Raw genomic sequence first — 27,226 nt, 5'->3', positions numbered from 1 at the left:
CGACATCATAAAATCCATGTACACAAACAACAAGTGTGCGGTTAAAATTGGCAAAAAAACACACATTTCTTCACACAGGGTCGTGGGGTTAGACAGGGATGCAGCTTAAGCCCCACCCTCTTCAACATATCTATCAACGAACTGGCGCGGGCACTAGAGAAGTCTGCAGCACCCGGCCTCACCCTACTAGAATCCGAAGTCAAATGTCTGCTGTTTGCTGATGATCTGGTACTTCTGTCACCAACCAAGGAGGGCCTACAGCAGCACCTAGATCTTATGCACAGATTCTGTCAGACCTGGGCCCTGACAGTAAATCTCAGTAAGACCAAAATAATGGTGTTCCAAAAAAGGTCCAGTCACCAGGACGACAAATACAAATTCCATCTAGACACTGTTGCCCTAGAGCACACAAAAAACTATACATACCTTGGCCTAAACATCAGCGCCACAGGTAACTTCCACAAAGCTGTGAATGATCTGAGAGACAAGGCAAGAAGGGCATTCTATGCCATCAAAAGGAACATAAATTTCAACATACCAATTAGGATCTGGCTAAAAATACTTGAATCAGTCATAGAGCCCATTGCCCTTTATGGTTGTTAGGTCTGGGGTCCGCTCACCAACCAAGACTTCACAAAATGGGACAAACACCAAATTGAGACACTGCACGCAGAATTCTGCAAAAATATCCTCCGTGTACAACGTAGAACACCAAATAATGCATGCAGAGCAGAATTAGGCCGATACCCACTAATTATCAAAATCCAGAAAAGAGCTGTTAAATTCTATAACCACCTAAAAGGAAGCGATTCCCAAACCTTCCACAACAAAGCCATCACCTACAGAGAGATGAACCTGGAGAAGAGTCCCTAAGCAAGCTGGTCCTGGGGCTCTGTTCACAAACACACCCTACAGAGTCCCAGGACAGCAGCACAATTAGACCCAACCAAATCATGAGAAAACAAAAAGATAACTACTTGACACATTGGAAAGAATTAACAAAAAAACAGAGCAAACTAGAATGCTATTTGGCCCTACACAGAGAGTACACAGCGGCAGAATACCTGACCACTGTGACTGACCCAAAATTAAGGAAAGCTTTGACTATGTACAGACTCAGCGAGCATAGCCTTGCTATTGAGAAAGGCCGCCGTAGGCAGACATGGCTCTCAAGAGAAGACAGGCTATGTGCTCACTGCCCACAAAATGAGGTGGAAACTGAGCTGCACTTCCTAACCTCCTGCCCAATGTATGACCATATTAGAGAGACATATTTCCCTCAGATTACACAGATCCACAAAGAATTCGAAAACAAATCCAATTTTGAAAAACTCCCATATCTACTGGGTGAAATTCCACAGTGTGCCATCAAAGCAGCAAGATTTGTGACCTGTTGCCACGAGAAAAGGGCAACCAGTGAAGAACACGCACCATTGTAAATACAACCCATATCTATGCTTATTTATTTTATCTTGTGTCCTTTACCATTTGTACATTGTTAAAACACTGTATATATATATATATATATATATATAATATGACATTTGTAATGTCTTTATTGTTTTGAAACTTCTGTTTGTGTGATGTCTACTGTTAATTTTTATTGTTTATTTCACTTTATATATTATCTACCTCACTTGCTTTGGCAATGTTAACACATGTTTCCCATGCCAATAAAGCCCTTGAATTGAATTGAATTGAATTGACAGAGGGGAGAGAGAGAGAGACAGAGGAGAGAGAGACTAAGGGAGAAGTGGGGAGAGGAGAGAGAGAGACAGAGGGGAGAGAGAGAGAGACAGAGGAGAGAGAGACCAAGGGAGAAGTGGGGAGAGGAGAGAGAGAGACAGAGAAAGAGGGGAGAGAGAGAGAGACAGAGGGGAGAGAGACCAAGGGAGAAGTGGGGAGAGGAGAGAGAGAGACAGAGGGGAGAGAGAGAGAGACAGAGGAGAGAGAGACCAAGGGAGAAGTGGAGAGAGGAGAGAGAGAGACAGAGAAAGAGGGGAGAGAGAGAGAGACAGAGGAGAGAGAGACCAAGGGAGAAGTGGAGAGAGAGAGAGAGAGACAGAGAAAGAGGGGAGAGAGAGAGAGACAGAGGAGAGAGAGACCAAGGGAGAAGTGGGGAGAGGAGAGAGAGAGAGACAGAGACAGAGGGGAGAGAGAGAGAGACAGAGGAAGAGAAAGACAGACAGAGAGTTAGAGAGAGAGACAGACACCTCAGTCTCAGGGCCACTGTGATCACTCTCTGTCTTTATCCCTCTTTAGTCTTTAGTGCTGCAACGTCTATTGACTTTGTTCCCAAGCAAGATTTCACAAAACGAGGAGGAGAATGTCTTGAGAGCTTCATCAAATGGTTTGATAGTGTTTGCTGCTACCTCTTCATTTAAACTCAATCACCTCATCTCTCCCTCTTTAAAAGATCAAAAGACTGGGACAGTTCACCTGCCACTGATACAATCAAATCAAATTTGATTGGTCACACAAATGTTTAGCAGATGTTAGCGAAATGCTTGTGTTCCTAGCTCCAACAGTGCAGTAGTATTTAACACTTTCCAACAATGCACACAAATCTAAAAGTAAAATAATGGAATTAATAAATAAAGTAAACAATTTTTTAAGTAACCAGTGATTCCATATGATTCCAGGGCAGCAGCCTCGTAAGGTGCAGGGTTGAGTAACCAGGTGGTAGCCGGCTAGTGATGGCTATTTAAAAGTCTGATGGCATTGACATAGAAGCTGTCTTTCAGTCTCTCTGTCCCAGCTTTGATGCACCTGTACTGACCTGGCATTCTGGATGATAGCGGGGTGAACAGGCAGTGGCTTGGGTGGTTGATATCCTTGATGATCTTTTTGGCCTTTTTGGACATCAGGTGCCGTAGGTGTCCTGTAGGGCAGGCAGTGTGACCCCGGTGACCGCACCACCCTCTTGACAGCCCGGCGGTTGTGGGCAGTGCAGTTGCCATGCCAGGCGGTGATACAGCCTGACAGGATGCTCTCAATTGTGCAACTGTAAAGGTTTGAGCCAAACTTCTTCAGCCTCCTGGGGTTGAATAGGCCCTGTTGCGCCTTCTTCACCACACTCTCTGTGAGGGTTGTTTCAGATCGTCTGTGATGGGTACACCGAGGAACTTGAAGCTTTCCACCTTCTCCACTGTAGTCCCATCGATGTGATAAGGGCTGTGCTCCCTCTGCTGTCTCCTGAAGTCCACGACCAGCACCTTCATTTTGTTGATGTTGAGGGAGAGTTTATTTTCCTGGCACTACACCACCAGGGCCCTCACCTCCTCCCTGTAGGCTGTCTCGTCATTGTTGATACCAAAGTAACAAGATTCCCACCTACACTCTAGTCGACAAGAAACATCTGAATAGTCTACTATTACTTGAGGCAGAAACAATCAATGGTAATAGCACTTCACTGACTGCTCTCTTCTTTGTGATCGCTGTGGAGGGCTATAGCTAGCTCAGTCTCTGATCAATCTCCAGCTACAGAGCACATAGTCTATCTCTCTCCTCCAGTCTGTGTCCTTCTGGCCCCTGGGGGCCTCTCAGTGATACCTAATCTCCATCTCAACACCCTCCCTCTCACTCCCCCATCTCTCTCTCTCTCTCTCTCTCTCTCTCTCGCTCTCCCCTTCTCTATTTTAAAGCCCTGTGAAGCAGTCCCGTTCTCTTTTCTTCTCTCTCTGCTCTTTATTCTCTCTTCACTGTCTGTCTGTTCCTGGCTGTTGGTCAGGGTCCCGTGGGGCCGATCTGTTGGCTGGGACTGCGGGACAGTGATCCTTATCTGTGGGATTGGATGAGTGGGCCCTCTGGGGCCTTCACTAGCACTTTGAGCCGTGACAGAGAGAGAGAAAGGGAAAGGAGGACAGAGGGGGAAAGAGTAGAAGATAGATCATGGCAGAGAGGGGGAGAGGACTAGAGGACAGAAAGGGAGAGGAGAGGGGGAAAGGGGGAGAGCAAATGGGAGGCATTGAGAGTCAGGCAGGCAATGCGCCCCGCCCCAGGCTGTGTTCTATTCTATTCTGTTCTGTCCCCCTCTTCACAGTGCAGCAAGAGACTCATCCCTGCAGGGCAGGATTAAAACCCTGCACCAGTCATCCCATCCTCTCAGTCTTTTACCTGTCTCATTACCTGCAGCAGAACCTCGTACTGCTCTATGGGACCAACAAAGCAGTCTGTCTGCATACCCGGGGGGAGACTTAAGAGGTCACACCCACCCACAGGTCTTCATTTCCACTTATATGACACACCACACCCAGGCTGCTTCAGCATACACACATATTATCTGGGTGGTAAATTGTACCGCTGTTTTCAGACAGACTCAACAAACACAGTTCTACTTTCACCAAACCACCAGCCCAGGCAAGGCTTGGTCTGATTGGTTATTATACCCACACCCCCATATCCCATATCCCCTTCCACCGTGAGAAAAACGTGGGAGACTGTAGTGGTGGTAAGAGAACCTTTTGATGTTGCAGAAGAGAGGAAGAAAATCATTAACTCTTAATCACTTTGGGGTTGTGTTGTTGGCGAGGCCTAGGACAGCAGAGCTGAGGATACTACCACACAACACACAGCATTGATCCACACCGGGGCCTAATCTCATTAAGTATGTGTTGATTTATTGAGATGGGTCTGGGACCAGGCATGGAGCTCTGAGAGGAGACCAAGGTTATGGAGGAAAACCCTCCTCTACTTAGGGTCACATGGAATTGAGGTCAATTGACTGTTCAGCCAACCCACACTCACAATCCTTTACTGCTGCCATTGACACACACACACACACACACACACACACACACACACACACACACACACACACACACACACACACAGCTGTTGGCTTCTCGTTAAAGGGCGTTTTGGAGGAGGGCAAACGAGAGACGGCTGGAGGTATAAATCACAGGATTTAATGAGGCTGCCTCCAAATAGCCCACCACACACACACACACACACACACACACACACACACACACACACACACACACACACACACACACACACACACACACACACACACACACACACACAATAGCCATAACAACACCATCAACTAAACACAGGGCAGAACAAAGAGATATTGATTGCTCTGCTGCACTGGGGGACATTAAGTCATACAGGTAAATATACGACAAATACACTACTATACCACATTTATATTCCCATGTTGTCACGATGACATAGTGCAGCAGAACCCGCTCCTCTGGGACAAACTGGTAGTTTGCACATATTTTTTCTATTCAAGCAGCACAAGCACAACAGATGAAACTAATCAAGGACATGATGTTTCCCAGCTAGCAAGCATGTGGTGGCCCACTAGCGGCTGGTGTCTGGCATAGTTTCTCAGCTGCAGTATAGAACATACTCTATGTGTGACGGCTCTAAAAGCCAATGTTCTGTTCCTAATCAATCAACCAACCAATCAACCAGGTAACCTAGGGAATAAGAGCATTGGGTCAGTAACTGATAGGTTGCTGGTCCAATCCAGAGCCAGCAAGAGAGAAAAATCTGCCATTCTACCCTTGAGCGAGGCAGTTAACGCCAAACAACATCTTTGACGATGTTGTTGATCAAGGCAGACGTGCAACTATAGTTTTCCTTCACAGAAAATACATTGTTGCAACACATACGGCTGAAAATAGATACATTTTCATCAGATGACAATAGAAGTGCAAAGCTATTTGGCTGGCAGCCACACAAGTAAATGAGCTTACAATGAAGAACCAAGGCCTTTTTTAAAAATAAACAATCCATGGCATTCATATTTCTAATGTTTAGGCATAGCATAGAAAGAATGAGGCCAGCTACAGGTCCTAATGTTTTTTCTTAAAGTTAATCTTGCATTTTACTGGAGAAAAATAGGCTGGCTACACCGAGAAAAGTACTGGAGAAAAGTATCTCCACATCAGTCAGAATGCTGTCTGCTGATAGAATGCCTGTGAATTCTCATCCGAGTTTAGAAGTGCAACTGAAACACAAAATTAGTCTGATGCTGGCAGAAATTACAATAAGAAGCATTTTACATCTGCGTTTACAAAATGCAGCAAGATATTTCTTATAAGATGCATATTTTGTTCCTGTGTACATTTTTTTTGCAGAATTCCCTAAGTTTAACTTGCCATATACTAGTCTGTGGAGCGAAAGCTGGACGTAGTCTTTTTATTTTTTTATTTTTAGAAAAACATCCAAAATGACCAGTGTTCCTTGAATTCTGAATAAATCACAGACAGTATCACCAGCAAAGCACCCCAACACCATCACACCTCCTCCTCCATGCTTCATGTGGGAACCACACATGTAGAGATCATCCATTCACCTACTCTGTGTCTCACAAAGAGACGGCGGTTGGAACCAAAAATCTAATTTGGACTCATTAGAGCAAAGGACAGATTTCCACCGGTCTAATGTTCATTGCTCGTGTTTCTTGGATAAAGCAAGTCTCTTCTTAATATTTCTGTCCTTTAGTAGTGGTTTCTTTGCAGCAATTGGACCATGAAGGCCTGATTCACGCAGTCTCCTTGAGGTGTGTCTGTTACTTTAACTCTGTGAAGCCAATATTTGGGCTGCAATTTCTGAGGCTGGTAACTCTAATGAACTTATCCTCTGAAGCAGAGGTAACTTTGGGTCTTCTTTTCCTGTGGCTGTCCTCATGAGAACCACTTTCATCATAGCACCCAAGCTAACTTGCTAGCTACTTCCAGACATCTAAGTGAGAGAGAGAACAGCTCACTGAACATTACTCGCCCTAGCAGAGCTGGTTAGGCTATTAGGTTATCCAGAGTGTTGGTGACTGCAACTGTGCTGTCAGATTGTCCATTTGTAAATTCAGAGAGTTTTGTGTTCAGAGTGCACAGAGGACACTCTGGCCGCTGAGTTTACTGACATTTACTGACACTGGCCATATTCAACGGGTGTTGAGCGTTTGTAAATTCATCAGTTATTCTGTGATCTCTGGCACATTCAGACGAGAGTGCTCTGAAATCGGAGTAGATGGCCAGACTGAATTTACGAACTCACCCGAAATGGTTACTTGCATAGTGGAGTCTTTGTTAAGACATGTAGCTAGCTAGCTAGGTAAACAATGAACCATAAATACAACACATGACGTTACTACCCTGCATGAATCTGCAGGTAGCTAACCAACCAGGTTCAATGTTAGCTAGCTAACATTAGGCTATAGCTAGCCAAGTAAATGGCTCTTTCTGTCTAAATTAGAAACATGTCATATCTGATAATGTAGCTAGCCAGACTATCTTACCCCATATACATCATTCTTGGTTGGACGTGTCTCCTGTCGGATGCTATGGTTGCCCTTAGTGTGAAGATGTAATCCAATACCACTGATTTCAAAACTCAGTCCTCCAGAAAGTGGAGAGCAACACTTATGCAGTTTTAATACACAGTAAAAAAAAAAAATTTAAACCCAGCGTTAGACAGGATGACCTAGACATACTGACCAGCTTAAATAGACAGAAGCATGCTACAGTATATGGCAGACCAATCCAAACTCATCTCTCGACATGTCCAGCCCACTCATTATTTCAGCCAATCATGGTTACCGGGAAGCTTGCACGCTTTTTCTTTGGCTAAACCAACTAGGTTCGTAATTTGATAATTTTATTCATATTTGCAGATGGCATACATGTTTGTATGTTCGAGAAGGCATTTCTGCCCAAAAACACATTTAGATTTCTTTTAAAGTTTACGTTCTAACGGTTCACCTGTGAAGTAGTGACCGTGACATATGCCTAGCTTCCTAAAATGGGTCACAACTGATTGGCTCAAATGCATTAATTAAGGAAAGAAATTCCACAAATTAACTTTTAATAACAAGGCACACCTGCTAATTGAAATGCAATGAAAATCTGGAATCCCCTAGCTCCACCTGGTGCCACTCACCCTAACCCTCACCTGGTTATAGAGCCATATTACTGTCAATGTAGCATTAGCATAGCATTGTCTCTCCCCTGGGATTTGCTGGGCCTGGAAGGTGCTAACGGAGTAGTATTAGACATAGAATTGCTATACTGTATGTGTTAACACAGCAGATGTATTATTAGCGCTCACCTGGTATTCACTGGGCCAGAATGTGCTGACGGCTAGCTCCACCTGGTGCCACTGGCGTCCATGTGACCCGGAGACGTTCCACACGGCACTGCCCCACGGCCCCCCATTGACCCGGATGTAGAGCTGCAGCTCCCCGGGGGAGTGGCCGTCGCGGCTGTACAGGAAGTAGCTGAACTGGATGCAGTGCGTGTCGTTCTCACTCAGCGAATGGAGGAGGAGGTGGGCCCGCTGCCCCGTGGCATGCTGGGACGAGTTCACCATCATGAACGAGCCTAGGGGAGAGGAGGGAGGAGACCGGGTCAGATGATTATAACAGAATTCCTGTCAACCGAGACGTAACTTTAGGGATATCTCCTTCATGATTTGAGCAATAGTCTGAGTTGAGGTAAAGCCTGACCATACATACCAAGTTAGGATTCAACCCTCTACCTTTCTCTGCTCTACCTCCGTCTCTACCACAGGCGACCGGTAGCACCTAAATTGGAGAGGACGGGCTCATAATAATGGATGGAACGGAATAAATGTAATGGTATTGAATACATCAAACACATCCTTTGAAACCATACCAGCCATTATTATGAGCAGTCCTCCCCCCAGCAGCCTGCTCTAGTCCCTACCTCTCTTTACTTCTCTCTTCCTCTCTCTCTGGCCCTCTAAGGGCATCTTTGTCTGCCATAAGGCCCCAGATGTCCCCTGTTCAAAGCTCTGTGTGGTGGACAGACAGCAGGGCTGTAGCCTGTTGCCTGGCCATCACACGGGTGTCAAACAGACAATCTGACAAACAAAGACAGATATTTGCCTTTACAGCTGTCCACACACCGCAGTGGAGGAGAGAGAGAAAGAGAGAGAGAGAGATCAACAGAAAGAGAATGACTAAAAGAAAAAGAGAACGAGTGGTAGGGAGATGTCCATGTTGATCACACCAGATTGGGGACAGTTTTCATGAGGGAATCACAACAGAGTATCATTCTAACCCTTCTAAACATTTCTAATCTTCTAAAAATGATCACTGGGTCACAGTATTGGATCCTGTTACCAAAGGAATCTTCTAAGTGCTTTAAAGACACGGCTGTAGTGTATTCCCTATGGAAGGGCAGGGCAGGTTGGGTAATGTAGTTGAATGAGTGTGTAATCAGGGACTCAGTGCTGTGCCACTCCTAATACCATTAATCACACTGACACTGTTATTAGGCTGCAATGGCAACCTAGGGAATACTTTGAACACCAGAGATTATGCACGCACACACAAACACACACACACGCACGCGCGCACACACACACACACACACACAGAAACGCAAAGTGCGATGGGCTCAGGTCCAAATCCCACTGAGTGAGAGCTCCCCTCCCTCCTTTCTCCTCGTCCTTTTCCCTCTCTCCTTCTCCTCCCTCTCTCCTTGGCAGGTAGAGTGATTAAGATACTAGAGCTCCTTTGGGACCTTATCTCTCTCTGTCCCTGGCCTCAGCCTGGCGCTGGCTGCCTTCATAGGGAGGAGGTACAGCACGTGACCTGTCTTTATAGCTTCAACACTGTGACCTCAACATGCCTTTCAGACAGGCTGCCTTTCCTCAACACCTTGCCCTCGGGTTGCACAATTCCAGTAACTTTCCCAAAATGAAATGGTTTTCCAGAGATCCAAGTTGAACGATTCAGGATTTCCTGCTTATTTCCTCCTGATTCTGGGAATCTTCCATCCAGGATTTCTGAAAAACCTGGGAATTTTGCAATCCTACTTTTGCCCTTATCAGAGTAGAAAAACACACCCAATAGAAGGTAACACAGACACAAGCTTGTGCTGGTTCAATGAAACCCTGGTCTTGTCAGTTTGCTTTGCTTGCTCATCCAAAGGGGAGGAGTCACAGTCAGAACAAGGAAGAAATGTAAGAAAGTTCAGAGTTCTTCGCATCAAAAGTTTTGATTCCCCAAACCAACCATGACCTACATCAGCCAGGTCACAGCACAGGGCTGCTCAGTGTTAAAAAACCTCTTACTGTCTCAAAACCTTGAATCCGCTCTACTGTCCAAAACATCCCTACATCCCTTTCCTCTCTCTTTCCTGATCCGTCTGGACAAAACATCCCTCTGGTCTCTTCTTTCATCCTCTCCTATCCTCTCTTCCCTGACCCCGACCCTGAACCCAGCCTGGACAGAACAGTCAAGCCTTCAGTAAATTCCTACTAGCAGCTTCTCTTTCTCAGGGGGACTCGCAGGCAATATTCTCAGAAAACATTGATCTTCCCCTTGCTTTCCTTAGAGTCTCACCAACATCCAGAGCTGGACCAGGGCAGGCATTGACTTGGCCTGTACTGGCCCCTGGGCCCTCACTGCCACCATGCCTCTGATGTGTGGAGACTCCTGAAGGCTTGTGGGGCCAGGAGGCTAAATTGCTTTTCTCGCTAGCACAACACTGAACTACCTCTCCTTTCATTGTTTGAGATTTGAGACTAGGTAACAGGCCTATGTGTGTGAGAGGGAGATCTGCTATGAGGAGGGTATGAGATGAGTGCTATGACCAAAAGTTAGACAACAAAGATATTAGCTGGAATTTAATTGACACTGCCATAGCAATGTTAACGCATTGTCTTATTTACAAACTGCAACACAATCTCATGCAATTATTTCTCTGAAAACAGGAAGTTACTAGTTGTTGAACAGTGGTGGAAGAAAGACTTAGAGAACAATTGAAGATTAAAATATGTATAACTAATTCTGACAGGCCTTGGAGCCGGTATGGAAATCAAATTAAGGTGTATTCGAGTCTATCTATCTGTGCATTACATTATTACACTGACTGAGGCAGCTATACCTCTATCTCACTGTTGAAAGCCACCTAGTGGTGACTTAGGAACGACACTACGGCATCCATATTAGGAAATCCATCAGTTATCAGATGAAACTCAACTGACAAATGAGGGACTTGCTAAGATGGAGTCTGTAGGCGACAAACAAACAAATAACGGAATCATATTATTTTTCACCAAGAGCTAATATGATGAACTGTCTGGGACATCTCTTTCAGAGAGTGTTAAAGCTCAAGGTGAGCGTAAAGACATGGGTTCATTTCTGCTAAACATACCAAATTATCATAATTCACCTGAGCTTGCTTGAGTCAGTTAATTTGATTAATGCCTAAATTAGCACGTCATTGATAGCATTTCTATTAAATAAAATGCCTTCTGATAACCTTCCGTGTCCATCCTTGAGGAGCAAGACACACATACAGATACATAGAGGCAAGCGCACACACATTGAGAGGCAAACACACACAGAAACATACCCAACTTGGGTTAAAAATATAAATCCATAAAGGCAGATAAGGCGCCATCTATTTCCTCTGGGACCCTGGCTAGCCCTGCCAAGGATGAGGGAATACACACACACACACACACACAATCACATAAAACACACACACACACACACCCCACACACACACACACACAAGGGAACATACATTAAGAGATTAGCGCACAGCCCCGAATCCCTGCACTTCCTATCAGAACGTCAGATATAGCGTAGGATGGGACCCAGAGTCACAAGTGTCACTGCTTTTATCACACACACACCAGGAGAAAGGGGAGGAGGAGGGAGAGGCATGAAAGGAGAGAAGGAAAAGAGAGAGAGAGAGAGAGAGCAAGATATAGAGATGAGGAAGAAAGAGGGGGTGGGAGAGGTAGGAAGGAAAAGAAAGAGATATAGAAGAGAGAGAAAAAAAGAGAGAGAAAGAGAAAAGAGAGAAGGCGAAGAAGAGAGAGGGAGGGTAAGGGAGAGAGAGAGAGAGAGAGAGAGAGAAGGCGAAGAAGACAGAGGGAGGTAAGGGAGAGAGAGATAGAGAGGAAGTGAGAGAGAGAGAGAAGGCGAAGAAGAGAGAGGGAGGGTAAGGGAGAGAGAGAGATAGAGAGGTAGCGAGATAGCGAGGGCCTCAACGTTTGTTGCCTTTATTTTTATATTTCTCCCTTCACCATTTTTCTGAAGCATTTCTGCCTTTGCTCCCATCAATAATGTTTTGTATAACTCAGCCATGCATATAAGCCAGAAAATTCCATCGTTCACAGTATTAGTTCAATGACTTCCTGTTATTTTGAATCATCTTGGTGTTGGTGTGAGTCCAATTGGCCTTGATTATTGAGTGTGTGGGTGTGCGTGTGTGTGTGTGTGTGTGTGTGTGTGTGTGTGTGTGTGTGTGTGTGTGTGTGTGTGTGTGTGTGTGTGTGTGTGTGTGTGTGTAAGAGAGAAGGTCAGCCTGGAACTTTCTGTTTTTGTATTTTTCTGTTTCATTAGTTTGTGTTTTAGTTGTTTTATATTGTAACCTCAGGCTACCCTCACCTGATCTCTGAAGGGCGGTAGAGGTGGTGATTGGGAACTCGCAGACTTGCCTTTCTGTTTGTCTTTGCGCGTGTTGCTGTATTGTGTAATCTGTATCGCTGGTTGGCAGGGTACTGAGGTCACAGGCCTGTGCTATGTTTGTTGTGTTCACTGGGGCCGAAAGGCACCGATGCAGATTCTGCCATTTACAAAGTGACACAGTGCTTATGCTGTGGAAATGGGAAATGGGCTAACCAACACCAGCTGCTCATGAATGTGACATAGAGAGAGAGAGACTCTAGCCACACACACACACACGCACGCACGCACGCACGCACACGCACACACACACACACACACACACACACACACACACAACTAACTTCCGTACACAAACAATCAGAGTCCGTCTGGCACTTGGGCTGGGAGATAACGTGGTTCCCAGGGTGAGGGCCGGGATCCAAACAGACGACCGGGACTCGGTTCAAAAACATGCAATCATTACTAAACTTCAAGGTATTGACTTGATATTGATACTATATAACGAATTACACAGCCTCTTCCGCTGGCATAGTAAATATCACAGCTAGTCACTGTAAGCAAGGCTATACTGTAGTTATACCAGCATTGTCAACAAACACACACACCCACGCAATTATTCACACACACAAAAGCAAACACACAGACACACAATCTGTCTCTTTCTCGCTCCCTCTCTCTCTGTTCTGATAACATTTGGGCTGACACCACTGACTCCCCTCTTTTTCTCAACTCAGCACCAACACAGTAACTCAGTGAATGTATTAAGGAATCTCTCTCTCTCTCTCTCTCTCTCTCTCTCTCTCTCTCTCTCTCTCTCTCTCTCTCTCTCTCTCTCTCTCTCTCTCTCTCTCTCTCTCTCTCTGACAGAGTTCATTGCAGAGCCACCTGTTCTAGCAGCATGTCTCCTCAGGGACCCACCATGGAGAAAAAGGGAGCAGTGTGCCCTGGTTCAGAAAAGGAGAGGAGGGGAGGGACACCGAGAGACAGAACAGAGAGTTCATTCTCTAAATGCCTGCAAGGTACTGAGATGAAACAAGTGGTAGATCACACATGTTAGACGAAGGGAATGAGAGAAATAAAGAAAGAGAGAGGAGAGAGCTTCTGGGAAGGAGAGGAGTGTTACGGTATGGAGATGCTTTGGTAGATGGGGGTGGGGGGTTGGAGAGGGTTTCCGGTTGCTGGCTGGCTGGGTGGTTGGTGTCTGGCTGGCTGGCTGGGTGAGTGGCTGACTGGCAGGCTAGTAAATCAATATTGATTTCTGCAGAGAGAATATACCCTGCCTGCCATCCTCAGTCCAACGGACACGACTCAATTCCACTCATGCCTGTATGGCTGTTCACTTTTCACCCCAAAAAACCCCATCTATAAATCACTATGCCCTTTCCTTGATCTCTTGGCTCATAATGGATATGATTGAATAAATGGTGACATCCAGAACCAAGCTAAATGGATCAGCTTGTACAGACTGTACTGTAACAAGGATCTGGATATCATGTTTGTCTCTGTGAATGGTTTGTCCTCTGACAAATCAACTGTAAATTTCGGTGTTCCTCAAGGTTCCGTTATAGGACCACTATTGTTTTCACTATATATTTTACCTCTTGGGGATGTTATTCAAAAACATTATGTTAACTTTCACTGCTATGCGGATGACACACAGCTGTACATTTCAATGAAACATGGTGAAGCCCCAAAATTGCCTTTGCTAGAAGCATGTGTTTCAGACATAAGGAAGTGGATGGCTGCAAACTTTCTACTTTTAAACTCAGACAAAACAGAGATGCTTGTTCTAGGTCCCAAGAAACAAAGAGATCTGTTGAATCTGACAATTAATCTTAATGGTTGTACAGTCGTCTCAAATAAAACTGTGAAGGACCTCGGCATTACTCTGGACCCTGATCTCTCTTTTGAAGAACATATCAAGACCATTTCAAGGACAGCTTTTTTCCATCTACGTAACATTGCAAAAATCAGAAACTTTCTGTCCAAAAATGATGCAGAAAAATTAATCCATGCTTTTGTCACTTCTAGGTTAGACTACTGCAATGCTCTACTTTCCGGCTACCCGGATAAAGCACTAAATAAACTTCAGTTGGTGCTAAATACGGCTGCTAGAATCCTGACTAGAACCAAAAATGTTTATCATATTACTCCAGTGCTAGCCTCTCTACACTGGCTTCCTGTCAAAGCAAGGGCTGATTTCAAGGTGTTACTGCTAACCTACAAAGCATTACATGGGCTTGCTCCTACCTATCTCTCTGATTTGGTCCTGCCGTACATACCTACACGTACGCTACGGTCACAAGACGCAGGCCTCCTAATTGTCCCTAGAATTTCTAAGCAAACAGCTGGAGGCAGGGCTTTCTCCTATAGAGCTCCATTTTTATGGAACGCTCTGCCTACCCATGTCAGAGACGCAAACTCGGTCTCAACCTTTAAGTCTTTACTGAAGACTCATCTCTTCAATGGGTCATATGATTGAGTGTAGTCTGGCCCAGGAGTGGGAAGGTGAATGGAAAGGCTCTGGAGCAACGAACTGCCCTTGCTGTCTCTGCCTGGCCGGTTCCCCTCTTTCCACTGGGATTCTCTGCCTCTAATCCTATTACAGGGGCTGAGTCATTGGCTTACTGGGGCTCTCTCATGCCATCCCTGGAAGGGGTGCGTCACCTGAGTGGGTTGATTCACTGATGTGGTCATCCTGTCTGGGTTGGCGCCCCCCCTTGGGTTGTGCCATGGCGGAGATCTTTGTGGGCTATACTCGGCCCTGTCTCAGGATGGTAAGTTGGTGGTTGAAGATATCCCTCTAGTAGTGTGGGGGTTGTGCTTTGGCAAAGTGGGTGGGTTTATATCCTTCCTGTTTGGCCCTGTCCGGGGGTGTCCTCGGATGGGTCCACAGTGTCTCCTGACCCCTCCTGTCTCAGCCTCCAGTATTTATGCTGCAGTAGTTTATGTGTCAGGGGGCTAGGGTCAGTTTGTTATATCTGGAGTACTTCTCCTGTCCTATTCGGTGTCCTGTGTGAATCTAAGTGTGCATTCTCTAATCCTCTCCTTCTCTCTCTCGGAGGACCTGAACCCTAGGACCATGCCCCAGGATTACCTGACATGATGACTCCTTGCTGTCCCCAGTCCACCTGGCCATGCTGCTGCTCCAGTTTCAACTGTTCTGCCTTCTTATTATTCGAACATGCTGATCATTTATGAACATTTGAACATCTTGGCCATGTTCTGTTATAATCTCCACCCGGCACAGCCAGAAGAGGACTGGCCACCCCACATTGCCTGGTTCCTCTCTAGGTTTCTTCCTAGGTTTTGGCCTTTCTAGGGAGTTTTTCCTAGCCACCGTGCTTCTACACCTGCATTGCTTGCTGTTTGAGACACAGAAATACCTCAGACATCAGGTCTCTGTGGAGAGGAGACATGGAGGAAGAAAGAAGACACTAACAATGTCCTATAAGGAGACTGGGTTGGGTGGGAAGAGGGTGAGCTATTACATGGCTCTGCAACGCGTGTTCTCAGGTAGAATAACCTGAGACTGGTTGATAAAAACAGCCCTGAGATGAGAGAAGAACTGTATGGAACAGCCTATTTCTCTGTCTGTCCGTCTGTCCCTCTCTGACTATCAGTGGCACTGCAGTGCGGCTGATGCTCAGCCCAGGTATGAGGTCTGCCAGTATGGACCAGGGCCCAGTGCTTCCCCCACTTCCCATCCTCCCCCCACATCCAGTCGGTGCGATAAGACAGTATCAGTTACAGCCCAGCTGAGTGCCCGCATGTATGTGCATCTGGAGTAGACCAGGGAGTTGCAGAGAGAGAGAGAGAGAGAGAGCAGAGAGAGCAGAGAGAGCAGAGAGAGCAGAGAGAGCAGTGAGAGAGAGAGTAGAGAGAGAGAGAGAGAGAGTAGAGAGAGAGAGAGCAGAGAGAGGGAGCAGAGAGAGCAGAGAGAGAGAGAGAGAGAGCAGGGAGAGAGAGTAGAGGGAGAGAGCAGAGAGAGCAGAGAGAGGGTAGAGAGTAGAGAGAGAGAGAGCAGAGAGAGAGAGAGAGAGAGCAGAGAGAGAGAGCAGAGAGAGAGAGCAGATTACCTTGCATGCAGGCAGATTACCTTCAGGCAGAGGGGAGAGAAAGGCCTTGGCCAGAGACATGTTCACAACCTGGCCCCACATAGATCTGAAAGGATTAGATAGGTATACGCAATATCACAGTAGCTCTTTACTTGGATGAGCCAGATAGGATTTTCCCTATATTGTGTATCCAATCCCCTGTGCCTAAGGGGTACAGATAGGGGTTAATTCTAGAAAGAGATAAAGGGTATATCCTACATCCCTCTTCACCCAAATAAGTATAACATCCGCTTGACCCCAAGCAGACACCATGGAGGGGTCTTATGAGTGGGAGAGAGGAGGGTAGCGAGACTGAATAGGGGCTAGGCTTAAGGGTCAATTAATCTGAACCCGAGTGCATCAACTTGACATTATACCATAGTAAGTGTCAATCTGTGGCCTACATCTTCACCATAATAATATTAATCAGATCTAAACCAGTAACTTGTCTTAAATATATCTAGCAACAAGTAATAACTGTTGGGTTAGTTGCATGTTTTGGGCATTAGGGGGCACACTCTACTTGCCCTAAAGGAGGATATGCCAACGCTACAATTGCCTGCGTCTCTCTTTAATCCTATTCCAGAACACACGGCACGCTTTAAAACATAAGGTGGTTTACATTTGAAATCTATCACTGAATCAATGGGGTGAATTTGGGGCACCAGTCTAATCTCAATGAATCAAATCAAATTATTTAAATCCTGTTGAGAGAGCAGCTCAACGGCCAAAAAAGGCACAACAAAAGGCTGAATGTGTGCTTTTCAAAGAACGCCCTCATTCAGCTCGCAAACAGAAAGCATCCAATGAACTTTCCAAAACATCCTCGCTCAGATCTGATTGGTTTCCTCAGACACAAAGCCTCACTTTCAGCCAATGGGCTTGGCCGGTGTGTTTCAAAAAAGGCCAAACAAAACAGGCATTACTTCAAGTTTGTTTATCCCCCTCAGTCGTTCAAAGGCACGCACTGCTTACTTATTCATTATCCGTCACTCTACCAAACACACACACACACACACACACACACACACACACACACACACACACACACACACACACACACACACACACACACACACAGAGAGAGAGAAAACCCATCACTCAGACAGATACAACTGAAAGACATGTGTAATCCAGAATCTTAATTCACATCCTGCATAGCCGCAGTTTAATGGGAATGGCTTCGAGCAAATAAAGCCGTTGGAAACTGAAATCAATAGTCATAAATCAGCATAATAAGCATCTCCGGCTGAGGAGGGGAAAACACACGCTGTTCTATCAGTTCATCAAACGTTTGCGAGCGTCACACACACACACACACATGGAAAACACCCTGTTCTCTAGTCCATCAGGCATTTACGAGTGTATCTCCTTAATCCTCGCCACATCCACTATGGACACCTACCTACAAGTCATCAGTGATACGGATGAACCAATGAAAGCCCAAGGAGGAAACATAGACTTGAGGAGGCCCATTAATAGAACTGGCCAGTGCCTCAGGCTGGTGCGCACAGACATTCAGCATCGCGTAGTAATTAAAAACAAACAGTTTGCTTACTGTGTGAGAAGCTAGAGGGGACAATATTAGTGCAGAAATATGTCAATTATCCTCTTTATTTTCTGTGCAAAATGGAGGATATTACAGTGTAACAGAATATGCAATTCAAAGTAAATGTTGAATTTACAGTGTTTTCTACATAATCAAACACCAGATCTGAAGTGTAAAGAAAATAGTCTGCTTGTTTAATTGTTCATCTGTATTTGTATTTGTATTATGGATCCCCATAATGCCAAGGCAGCAGCTACTCTTCCTGGGATCCAGCTACATTAAGGCACTTATACAATTTTAAAAGCATTACAATACATAACAGATTTCACAACACATTAAGTTGGCTCCCGAGTGGCACAGCGGTCTAAGTGCAAGAGGCATATCCGTGCAAGACTACAGTCCCTGGTTCGATTTCAGGCTGTATCACATCCGGCCGAGATTGGGAGTCCCATAGGGCGGCGCACAATGGGCCCAGCGTCGTCCGGGTTTGGCCGGTGTAGGCCGTCATTGTAAATAAGAATTTGTTCGGACTTGCCTAGTTAAACAAAGGTTAAATAAAACAATAAAACAAATGTAAAAGTGTGTGTCCTCAGGCCCCTACTCTACTACCACATATCTTTCTACACAAAATCCATGTGTACGTGTATGTATAGTGCATATATTATCGTGTCTGTGCCTGTGTTTGTGTTGCTATGCATGAGCTACTTGATGTGGAATAGAGATCCATGTAGTCATGGCTCTATGTAGTACTGTGCACCTCCCATAGTCTGGACTTGCGGACTTTGAAGAGAAGATGTCTTGAATAAAACATTGGTTTCAGTCTATATGAGAGTCAGAGCTGATTCAGACTGACTGCTGCTGAACAACAAACAGCAGGGGTATGTGGTACCATACAGTACTAAATCACAAATGGCATCATATTCCCTATTTAGTGCAGTATTTTTAACCAGGGCTCATAGAGTTCTGATCAAAAGGAATGGGGTGCCGTTTGCGACGCAGCCTAGGTCATTCCTGACGTCTGCCATCCTTGTTTACCCGTTCCCTTGGCCCCCTAGCATCGTCCAGAAATGTCATGCAGACAACAAGACAACAATAGCAGTGACAGTCGCTGTGACCTATAATAACAGCCTGGACAGGGCAGTGTGTGGATCGAAGGGGGGGTTAGGGGGGAACTTGTTTGCCTGCTGTTGCTGGTCTGTGGAGACGCTGGAGGGGGTGGTGACACACACTTTCCCTGAAGCACAGCTAGGCCCAGCCTCCTCCTCCCACCAGCCGCCTTACAACCCAAGCAGTGTGGTTACGGGGACACAATCTGGTATTGGGTCAAAGAATCCAATGAATCCATGGCAGAGAGGGACACACTTCGAGAGGAGAGAAGGGATCAGAATAGAGAACTTACAGACTCTTTGAGAGGAGTGAAAGAGAAAGAGAGAGGCAGAGGTAGAGAGCATGGCACGAGGGAATAGGAAATGGAACATTACTGTCCTTCCACCTGTCAGAGAGTGTGTGTGTGTGTGTGTGTGTGTGTGTGTGTGTGTGTGTGTGTGTGTGTGTGTGTGTGTGTGTGTGTGTGTGTGTGTGTGTGTGTGTGTGTGTGTGTGTGTGTGTGTGTGTGTGTGTGTGTGTGTGTGTGTGTGTGTGTGTGTGTGTGTGTGTGTGTGTGTGTGTGTGTGTGTGTAGTTGCGTGCTGTGCGTCCTGTACTGCACAACCCTCTGTTGTGCACCAAAGGATTTTGTGGTATATAAATAATGTAAGTGTGTAATAGTTGTGGTATAAAAATAATGTAATGCTGTGTAATAGCTGAGCCGTTTGATTCAACACCCGTCAGTGACACTCTCCTGGGGATTACAGCATTCTAATAGAACACCAACTCAGGCAAGGTCATCATTACAGTTCAGCTCCCCACAGGGAGTCAGAGTCAGCAGCTAGCAGGATACAGGGAGTCAGAGTCAGCAGCTAGCAGGACACGGGGAGTCAGAGTCAGCAGCTAGCAGGACACAGGGATTCAGAATCAGCAGCTAGCAAGACACAGGGAGTCAGCAGCTAGCAGGACACAGGGATTCAGAGTCAGCAGCTAGCCGGACACGGGGATTCAGAATCAGCAGCTAGCCGGACACGGGAGTCAGAGTCAGCAGCTAGCCGGACACGGGGAGTCAGAGTCAGCAGCTAGCCGGACACGGGAGTCAGAGTCAGCAGCTAGCAGGACACAGGGATTCAGAATCAGCAGCTAGCCGGACACAGGGGGAGTCAGAGTCAGCAGCTAGCAGGACACAGGGATTCAGAATCAGCAGCTAGCAGGATACAGGAGTCAGAGTCAGCAGCTAGCAGGACACAGGGAGTCAGAGTCAGCAGCTAGCAGGACACAGGGATTCAGAATCAGCAGCTAGCAAGACACAGGGAGTCAGCAGCTAGCAGGACACAGGGAGTCAGAGTCAGCAGGATACAGGGAGTCAGCAGCTAACAGGATCCTGGGAGTCAGAGTCAGCAGCTAGCAGAACACAGGTGAGTCAGCAGCTAGCAGGAAACAGGGAGTCAGAGTCAGCAGCTAACAGGACACAGGGAGTCAGAGTCAGCAGCTAGCAGGACACGGGGAGTCAGCAGCTAGCAGGATACAGGGAGTCAGCAGCTAGCAGGATACAGGGAGTCAGAGTCAGCAGCTAACAGGACACAGGGAGTCAGAGTCAGCAGCCAGCAGGACACAGGGAGTCAGAGTCAGCAGCTAGCAGGACACAGGGAGTCAGAGTCAGCAGCTAGCAAGACACAGGGAGTCAGCAGCTAGCAGGACACAGGGAGTCAGAGTCAGCAGCTAGCAGGACACAGGGAGTCAGCAGCTAACAGGAAACAGGGAGTCAGAGTCAGCAGCTAGCAGGACACAGGGAGAGAGAGAGGGGGTGGGTGAGAAAAAGTAGAGAAGAACAGAGGAATGATTGCAACAGTTAGTGTGAGTAGTCAGAGGGGGCTAGCTAAGACAGAGCTGGAAAGGAGATAGACAGAGGGGGAGGGGGAGAGAGAGAGAGAGAGATGAGAGAGAGAGAGAGAGAGAGAGAGAGAGAGAGAGAGCTATGAGAGAGAGAGAGACAGAGAGAGAGAGAGAGAGAGAGAGAGACAGAGAGAGAGAGAGAGAGAAAGAGAGAGACAGAGAGAGAGAGAGAGAGAGAGAGAGAGAGAGAGAGAGAGAGAGAGAGAGAGAGAAAGAGAGAGAGAGAGAGAGAGATTTACAGCCAGGGTTCTCATCACTGGGGTTGTCAATGTTTTTGAAAGTCTTTTTCCGCATCGACCTGTTAACAGCGGGACTGGAGATCCAAGGCCCGTAGAGAGGTGATCAATCAGAGAGTTGGTCCTGCAAGGCAAAAGTCGTCCTGACTGGGCCACTACACAGCTGCTCTCTACTTCGCCGCATCCTCCAAAACACCCGCCTGATGACAGTGACGAATGAGGAAACGTTCAAAGTGTTTAGGAGTCTCTGACTCCGCTCATCTCCATAATAACTGCCACATGGCATGCTCTCATCTCACTCCTCCTCTCCTCCCCGCTTCTCATCTTTGATGTACTCCATTCAACTTCTACCTCATTTTCTTTTCCTTTCACCGCACCCCTCTTCTTTTCTCTGCTCGCTCTCTTTCGTGTTGACGTATCTGTTCGTCATCTAATCCTTGGTGCCATGTAGGCTTGGGCGGCATATACCGTATACCGGTGTATTTGGAAATAGCCAGGGGATATCTAGCCAGTTATAACTATTTCTTCAAAAAAAATATATACGTTTGTATATCTGTAGGTACTTTTTCAGTAAATACCTTCAGTCAACTTGTGCAATACGTTCAGTGATGGAAAAAGTACCCAATTGTCATACTAGAATAATTTTTAAAAATCCTTATGTTAAGCAAAGCAGACAGCACCATTTTTCTTGTTTTGAAAATGTATGGATAGCCGAGGGCACACTCCAACATTTATTTACAAAAGACACATTTGTGTTTAGTGAGTCTGATAGCCCAGAGGCAGTAGGGATGACCAAGTGTTCTCTTGATAAGTGTGTGAATTTGACCATTTTCCTGTCCTGCCAAGCAATCAAAATGTAAAGAGTACTTTTTGTTGTCAGGGAAAACATCTGGAGTAAAAGGTACAATCATTTCTTTATGAATGTAGTGAAGTAAAAATAAAAGTTCTCAAAAATATAAATAGTAAAGTAAAGTAAAGTACAGCTACCCCCCAAAAATGATTTAAGTATTACTTACACCACTGAATACGTTAGGATAGGAGTTAAAGAAGATTTACGTCTTCATTTCACCTTCACACGGTTGTCCCCAGTCGCATGATATTTGTTAACAAGCACACAAATATAAGAGACCGGTGCCTTGCGAGTCATTCACTGTTGTGCAGCATACACCGGATGATCACCTTACAGCCGGCTAGATATCTTAGAACTATTCAGTTAACTGCGTAAAATGTGCAAAATGCTCTGCAGTTGTGCATTTTGTTTGCTAACGTAGCAGCTAGTTATCTATCTAGCTATGTAGTTAGCTTCTTCGAAAATCCTGCTTGGCTTGGTAACAGCCGTCGAAAATTTGTTTTGTGCGTGCAGCAAACTATGAGTAGCATTTTTGAGTACTTGTATAACTTTACTTTGCATTCTCTATGGGATTATACGTGTACTTGTTAGCATTGCTAACCTTTGGACTACAGAGAGTCAGTGGAGTTTGAAAATAGCACCCCTTGTGTTTAGTGCTGTTATTACCGAATATTAGAGGATGGCACAAGGTCAGTATTAAGGAATGAAAATTTGAATACCACCCAAGCCTAGTGCCAAGTTTCTGACATTCACTGAGTATTCAACCATTTATTCAACAGACCCATTATTACAGCCAGGGTCTGGAGCTACTTCAGAGTACTGAGATCCTACTGAGGTATTCAATTGCAGTATAACATCCCGTGGGACTCAACCAAGGCTACCAGCATAAAAGCTACCTAAGAACAGAATAAGTGGGGAACACAAGTACGCACACGGCACACGCATTGGGGTGGTCCTCTAAAAAAAGAGGTATCTCATTCCATAAGGGCGAAGTGCTTCAGAGAGTTCAGAAGGTAACTCCTGACTTCAACCACCAGAGTCTACTCTCTGGGTTGGATTGTCAGTATCCTGTAAGTGCCCTGTTCCAAGGATCTGCTCTGAGGGTCTTGAGAGATGGATCAAAGCTCATTGAGCAGAGCTGTCACAGTACTCAGTGAACACTGAAGACTCATCCTACAACTAGCCCCAGGCAGTGGAACTGAAACCCTCTACACAGAAGAATATCTGTATTGTCTGACTGAGTTTTTCTCCCTGTCTGTCTTCTCTCTCTATCTCTCTCTCAAACTTCTATATGCTAAAGTGATCCTAAGTTGTTACACGCTCTGCGGTGATGACTTCCAATGAGTTACTAATACAGTATATGTCAAATAAACTTGAACATGAAAAGGACATAAAGAAAGGAACGCTGACATCCTGCTCCCAGGCTTTATTCCTGCTCCCAGGCTTTATTCCTGCTCCCAGGCTTTATTCCTGCTCCCAGGCTTTATTCCTGCTCCCAGGCTTTATTCCTGCTCCCAGGCTTTATTCCTGCTCCCAGGCTTTATTCCTGCTCCCAGGCTTTATTCCTGCACCAACATGAATGTTTCAGCTGCAATAGCCTTCGTCATCTCCTTCAATAACCTGTGTAGGAAGGACACTCGGGTGGCTCCAGTATGTGTGGCCTGGTTTGTGAAGAGATCAGGACCTGAGTGGTTCCTTACAATACAATACATGAGGCAAGGCATCAGTACAAAATGGAGCGAGGACAAATACAGTTTAGCTAGGCATCAATACATCATGCTGTATGAGGCACAACCCAGGAACAATCTGTTTTATTCCTTTAGCTTTGAGATATGACTTCTCACTCAGTTCGGTGCTCATGCGTATGTTTTATTTGGTGGCTTGGCTCACAAAGAGCATTCTGAATAATGACGAAGAACTCCGTGGAAGCGTTGTGCGGTGTGTGTGTTTGTGTTTGTGTGTGTGTGTGTGTACGTGCGTGTGTGTGTGTGTGTGTGTGTGTGTGTGTGTGTGTGTGTGTGTGTGTGTGTGTGTGTGTGTGTGTGTGTGTGTGTGTGTGTGTGTGTGTACGTGTGTACGTGTGTGTTCACCATGGGAGCCCTGTGCGCTGGTCTTATATTTCCCATTAATCACGCTGGCCTCGCCCTGAGAGATGAAACACCTAACACACACAAACCATAACAGCCCCACCACAGAGGACGAAGGATGGAAAACAACAACTGCCATGGTGTCGGGGACAAAATCAACGTGTGTTTGTTTCAATCTTTCTTAAAACGTGGGAGAGAAAGTAGGGGTGAAATGAAAATTCAGGATTATGTTTTCACTGTGATGCACCTCACTCACTAGCTAAATTGTTCCCCAACTCTCCTTTTTCAATCTCTCTCTCTTTCTCAAACCTTCTCTCTTTCTCAAACTCTCTCTATTTCTCAAACTATGTCCATTTCTATTAATCTCTCGCTTGCTCTCTTTGCCTCCCCCGACACACACACACACACACACACACACACACACACACACACACACACACACACACACACACACACACACACACACACACACAGTGTAATAGACTGGTCTAGGGAGATTACCAGGACAGGCAGAGAATTAGCCTGTGGTTTCAGTCCCCATTACTGACAATCCACAGAAAATTGGATTTCTCCTTCTCCCTGCAGGCCTTCACATCTAACATGCTTAGCTTCAAACACCATGCTATGAATGACACGCTAGGACCCCTCAATGTACAAAGAAACACACAGAAAATACTGTACATATGTTGCAGATGAAAGAAACACACTGTATGTTGGACTTCAAATGCTGTACTGACAAACACATGGGTACAAAGGCAATTGTAGCACCGTAAGGCATGAACTGATGTACCGTACAAGTGTATACATACATCATCTCTCTCAAACACGCACACACACACGCGCGCACGCTGCGCACACACACCACTTAAGTAATTTAGCAGATGATTTTGGAAACCAGTGGCCACAACTAATGTAGGCCAAACAGCCACATACCATGATCACCATCAAGAAAACGATTCAAAATAGCTACTCTCTGCAAAATGAGTTCTCGCAAGAACTTATACCACATCTTTCACTCATACCTACAGGTATCTATAGGTATCTTGGCCCTCTCATCATACGGTTTCTACAAGGGGCTTCCAGCATTCACTTTATTAAATTCATTTCAACTAGATTATTCCTGGGTTACAGCAGCATGCAACGATATCATCGTGATCTCCCTTCAGAGCAGACAAAGCAATGTATATATTTCATTTGAATATAAAGGGGATGTGGGTGACTTTACATCTCAACCCATTTAGCTCCATGTTCAGAATATTATGATCAGAATATTATGCCTAATGCGGTTGTCTCAAGTACCACTCAGAGAGCAAAGTACCGCTGAAAACATTGTGTCTAAATGAGATCTACAGCTTCCAGAGGAAAACTTCACATACTTTTAATTAAAGGAAGATTGTGTTATCTTTCTAATTTTCTCTATTTATATGTCCTAGTTAGTGAACAAGGGGGAGAGAGAGAGATAGAGAGAGATAGAGATATATATATATATATATATATATATATATATATATATATGAGAGAGAGAGTGAGAGCGAGAGAGCGAGAGAGAGAGAGAGAGAGAGAGACGAGGACAGCTGGGTAAAGATGGTTCACATTTCCTCTTTCTCCATGTAAAGTTCTTGACGACTGTGTTCTATGAAGTGTCTGGGTCGGCTTCTCCCATGGTGCATTGGGGTTAAGGGCCATGGAAAACAGGATTACACCAACCTCCGTCTCCCCTCCCCTCGTTCATCCAATTAATTACCCTTAGCCTGTTTGGGAATTAAATCCTGCTTATCTCCTGCTCCCATCACAACGAAAGGCAAGACAGCTAGTTAGTTCGCTTTCTACTCCCCGCCTGACTGTCAGAGGTTTCAATTCAAACCCACCGACTCTGTAACCGAGACGGCAAATGAGAAACTTCCGAAAAAACCCTTCCTCCACCAGCTCTTCTGCAATCAGACAGATTGTTCCATCCATGGCCAATTGAATTGTAACGTTGAGATGCTCGACACCCTTTCACTCCTACAGCTATATTTGTTGAGAAGCGTTAATTGGTTTGGTGAACTCTGTCAGAGGAGTTCAGAGATTTGTGGACTTCCTTATTCAGTGCTGTTGATGTAGTGTGACGGTCCAATCAGGGTTTTAGCTGGATGAGATTTACAGTCTCGTTGTCTAGAAGAAAATAGATAAAGCCCCCATAGCGAGTTTCTGACCGAGAACTGGTTCAATCTGCCGGTGCTCCTCTCAAAATGTGTCTGTTCGTGTTATATGGGGGGGTTGAGAGAAGAGCAGAGAGACCAATTTACGATGCAACAGTTGGATTGATCAAGTCATTTTGTATTGCTTTTTATCATTACTTTCCTTATCTATTGTGTGACCAGAGAGGGGGCCAGAGAGCACATTACACATTACCACCAGAGAGCATGTTCATTAACAACAAACGCTGAAGGGAGTTAACAGGGTCACGATCAGTGTTCTGCATTGTCTCACTCTTCGCTCATGCAAAAAATGAAATAAAGTGCAGAACCACAGAGATAGTCTATAAGCCCAAGCTCTCTGGCCTGGATCCTGCAACATGCGTAGGCGGTCCAATTAAAGTCATGCATTCCCCTTCGTGGGAGAAGCAGCCCATGGTGGAAGTAGAGGACCACAGTCGAGATACAAGGCCGGCTCGGAACATCCTGGAATGGGGATTAGGCTGGCCCCGGCTGGTGTATTTTCTTTCCCTGAGCCCTACTGTAGGTAGAATGTGTTCTGTTCCCTCTCTGAGGGCCAGCTCCAGGAGGCCCCATGTTTAGGACGCTCTGCCAGTTCATCTCCACATCCAGCTGTGCCAGAGGACTGAGGGGGAGAACCTCCGATGGTTGACCCCTCCACTATCCAACCGCATTTCACATCCCAGGATGGAAGACTAGAGTGGTCAGAGGCACGTTAGGAACAGTCACTGTCGGTTTAGTGTGCTGTGTGATATATAGTAGGCTGGTTATAGTATATGGTATCATCAGAGAAAAATAGTCAACTGTAAGCATGAGAGA

The 27,226-nt window shown here is 45.7% G+C and overlaps 1 protein-coding gene across 8 annotated transcripts in view; it reads right to left on the bottom strand.

Moving 5' to 3' along the window:
- Window positions 1–27,226, bottom strand: part of LOC112265846 (receptor-type tyrosine-protein phosphatase U-like) — a 275,257-nt gene that overhangs the window by 116,525 nt on the left and 131,506 nt on the right. For all 8 annotated transcript variants that reach the window (XM_042295481.1, XM_042295482.1, XM_042295484.1 and 5 more), the window contains exon 3: window positions 8,065–8,336. In XM_042295481.1, the coding sequence (XP_042151415.1) occupies window positions 8,065–8,336 (272 nt within the window). The remainder of the gene's footprint in view (window positions 1–8,064; window positions 8,337–27,226) is intronic.

The sequence above is a fragment of the Oncorhynchus tshawytscha genome, linkage group LG13 (assembly GCF_018296145.1).
Source record: "Oncorhynchus tshawytscha isolate Ot180627B linkage group LG13, Otsh_v2.0, whole genome shotgun sequence".
NCBI classification, from domain to species: domain Eukaryota; kingdom Metazoa; phylum Chordata; class Actinopteri; order Salmoniformes; family Salmonidae; genus Oncorhynchus; species Oncorhynchus tshawytscha.
Note: the sequence above shows the minus strand (reverse complement) of the source record. Positions and strands in the feature narration are given on the sequence as shown.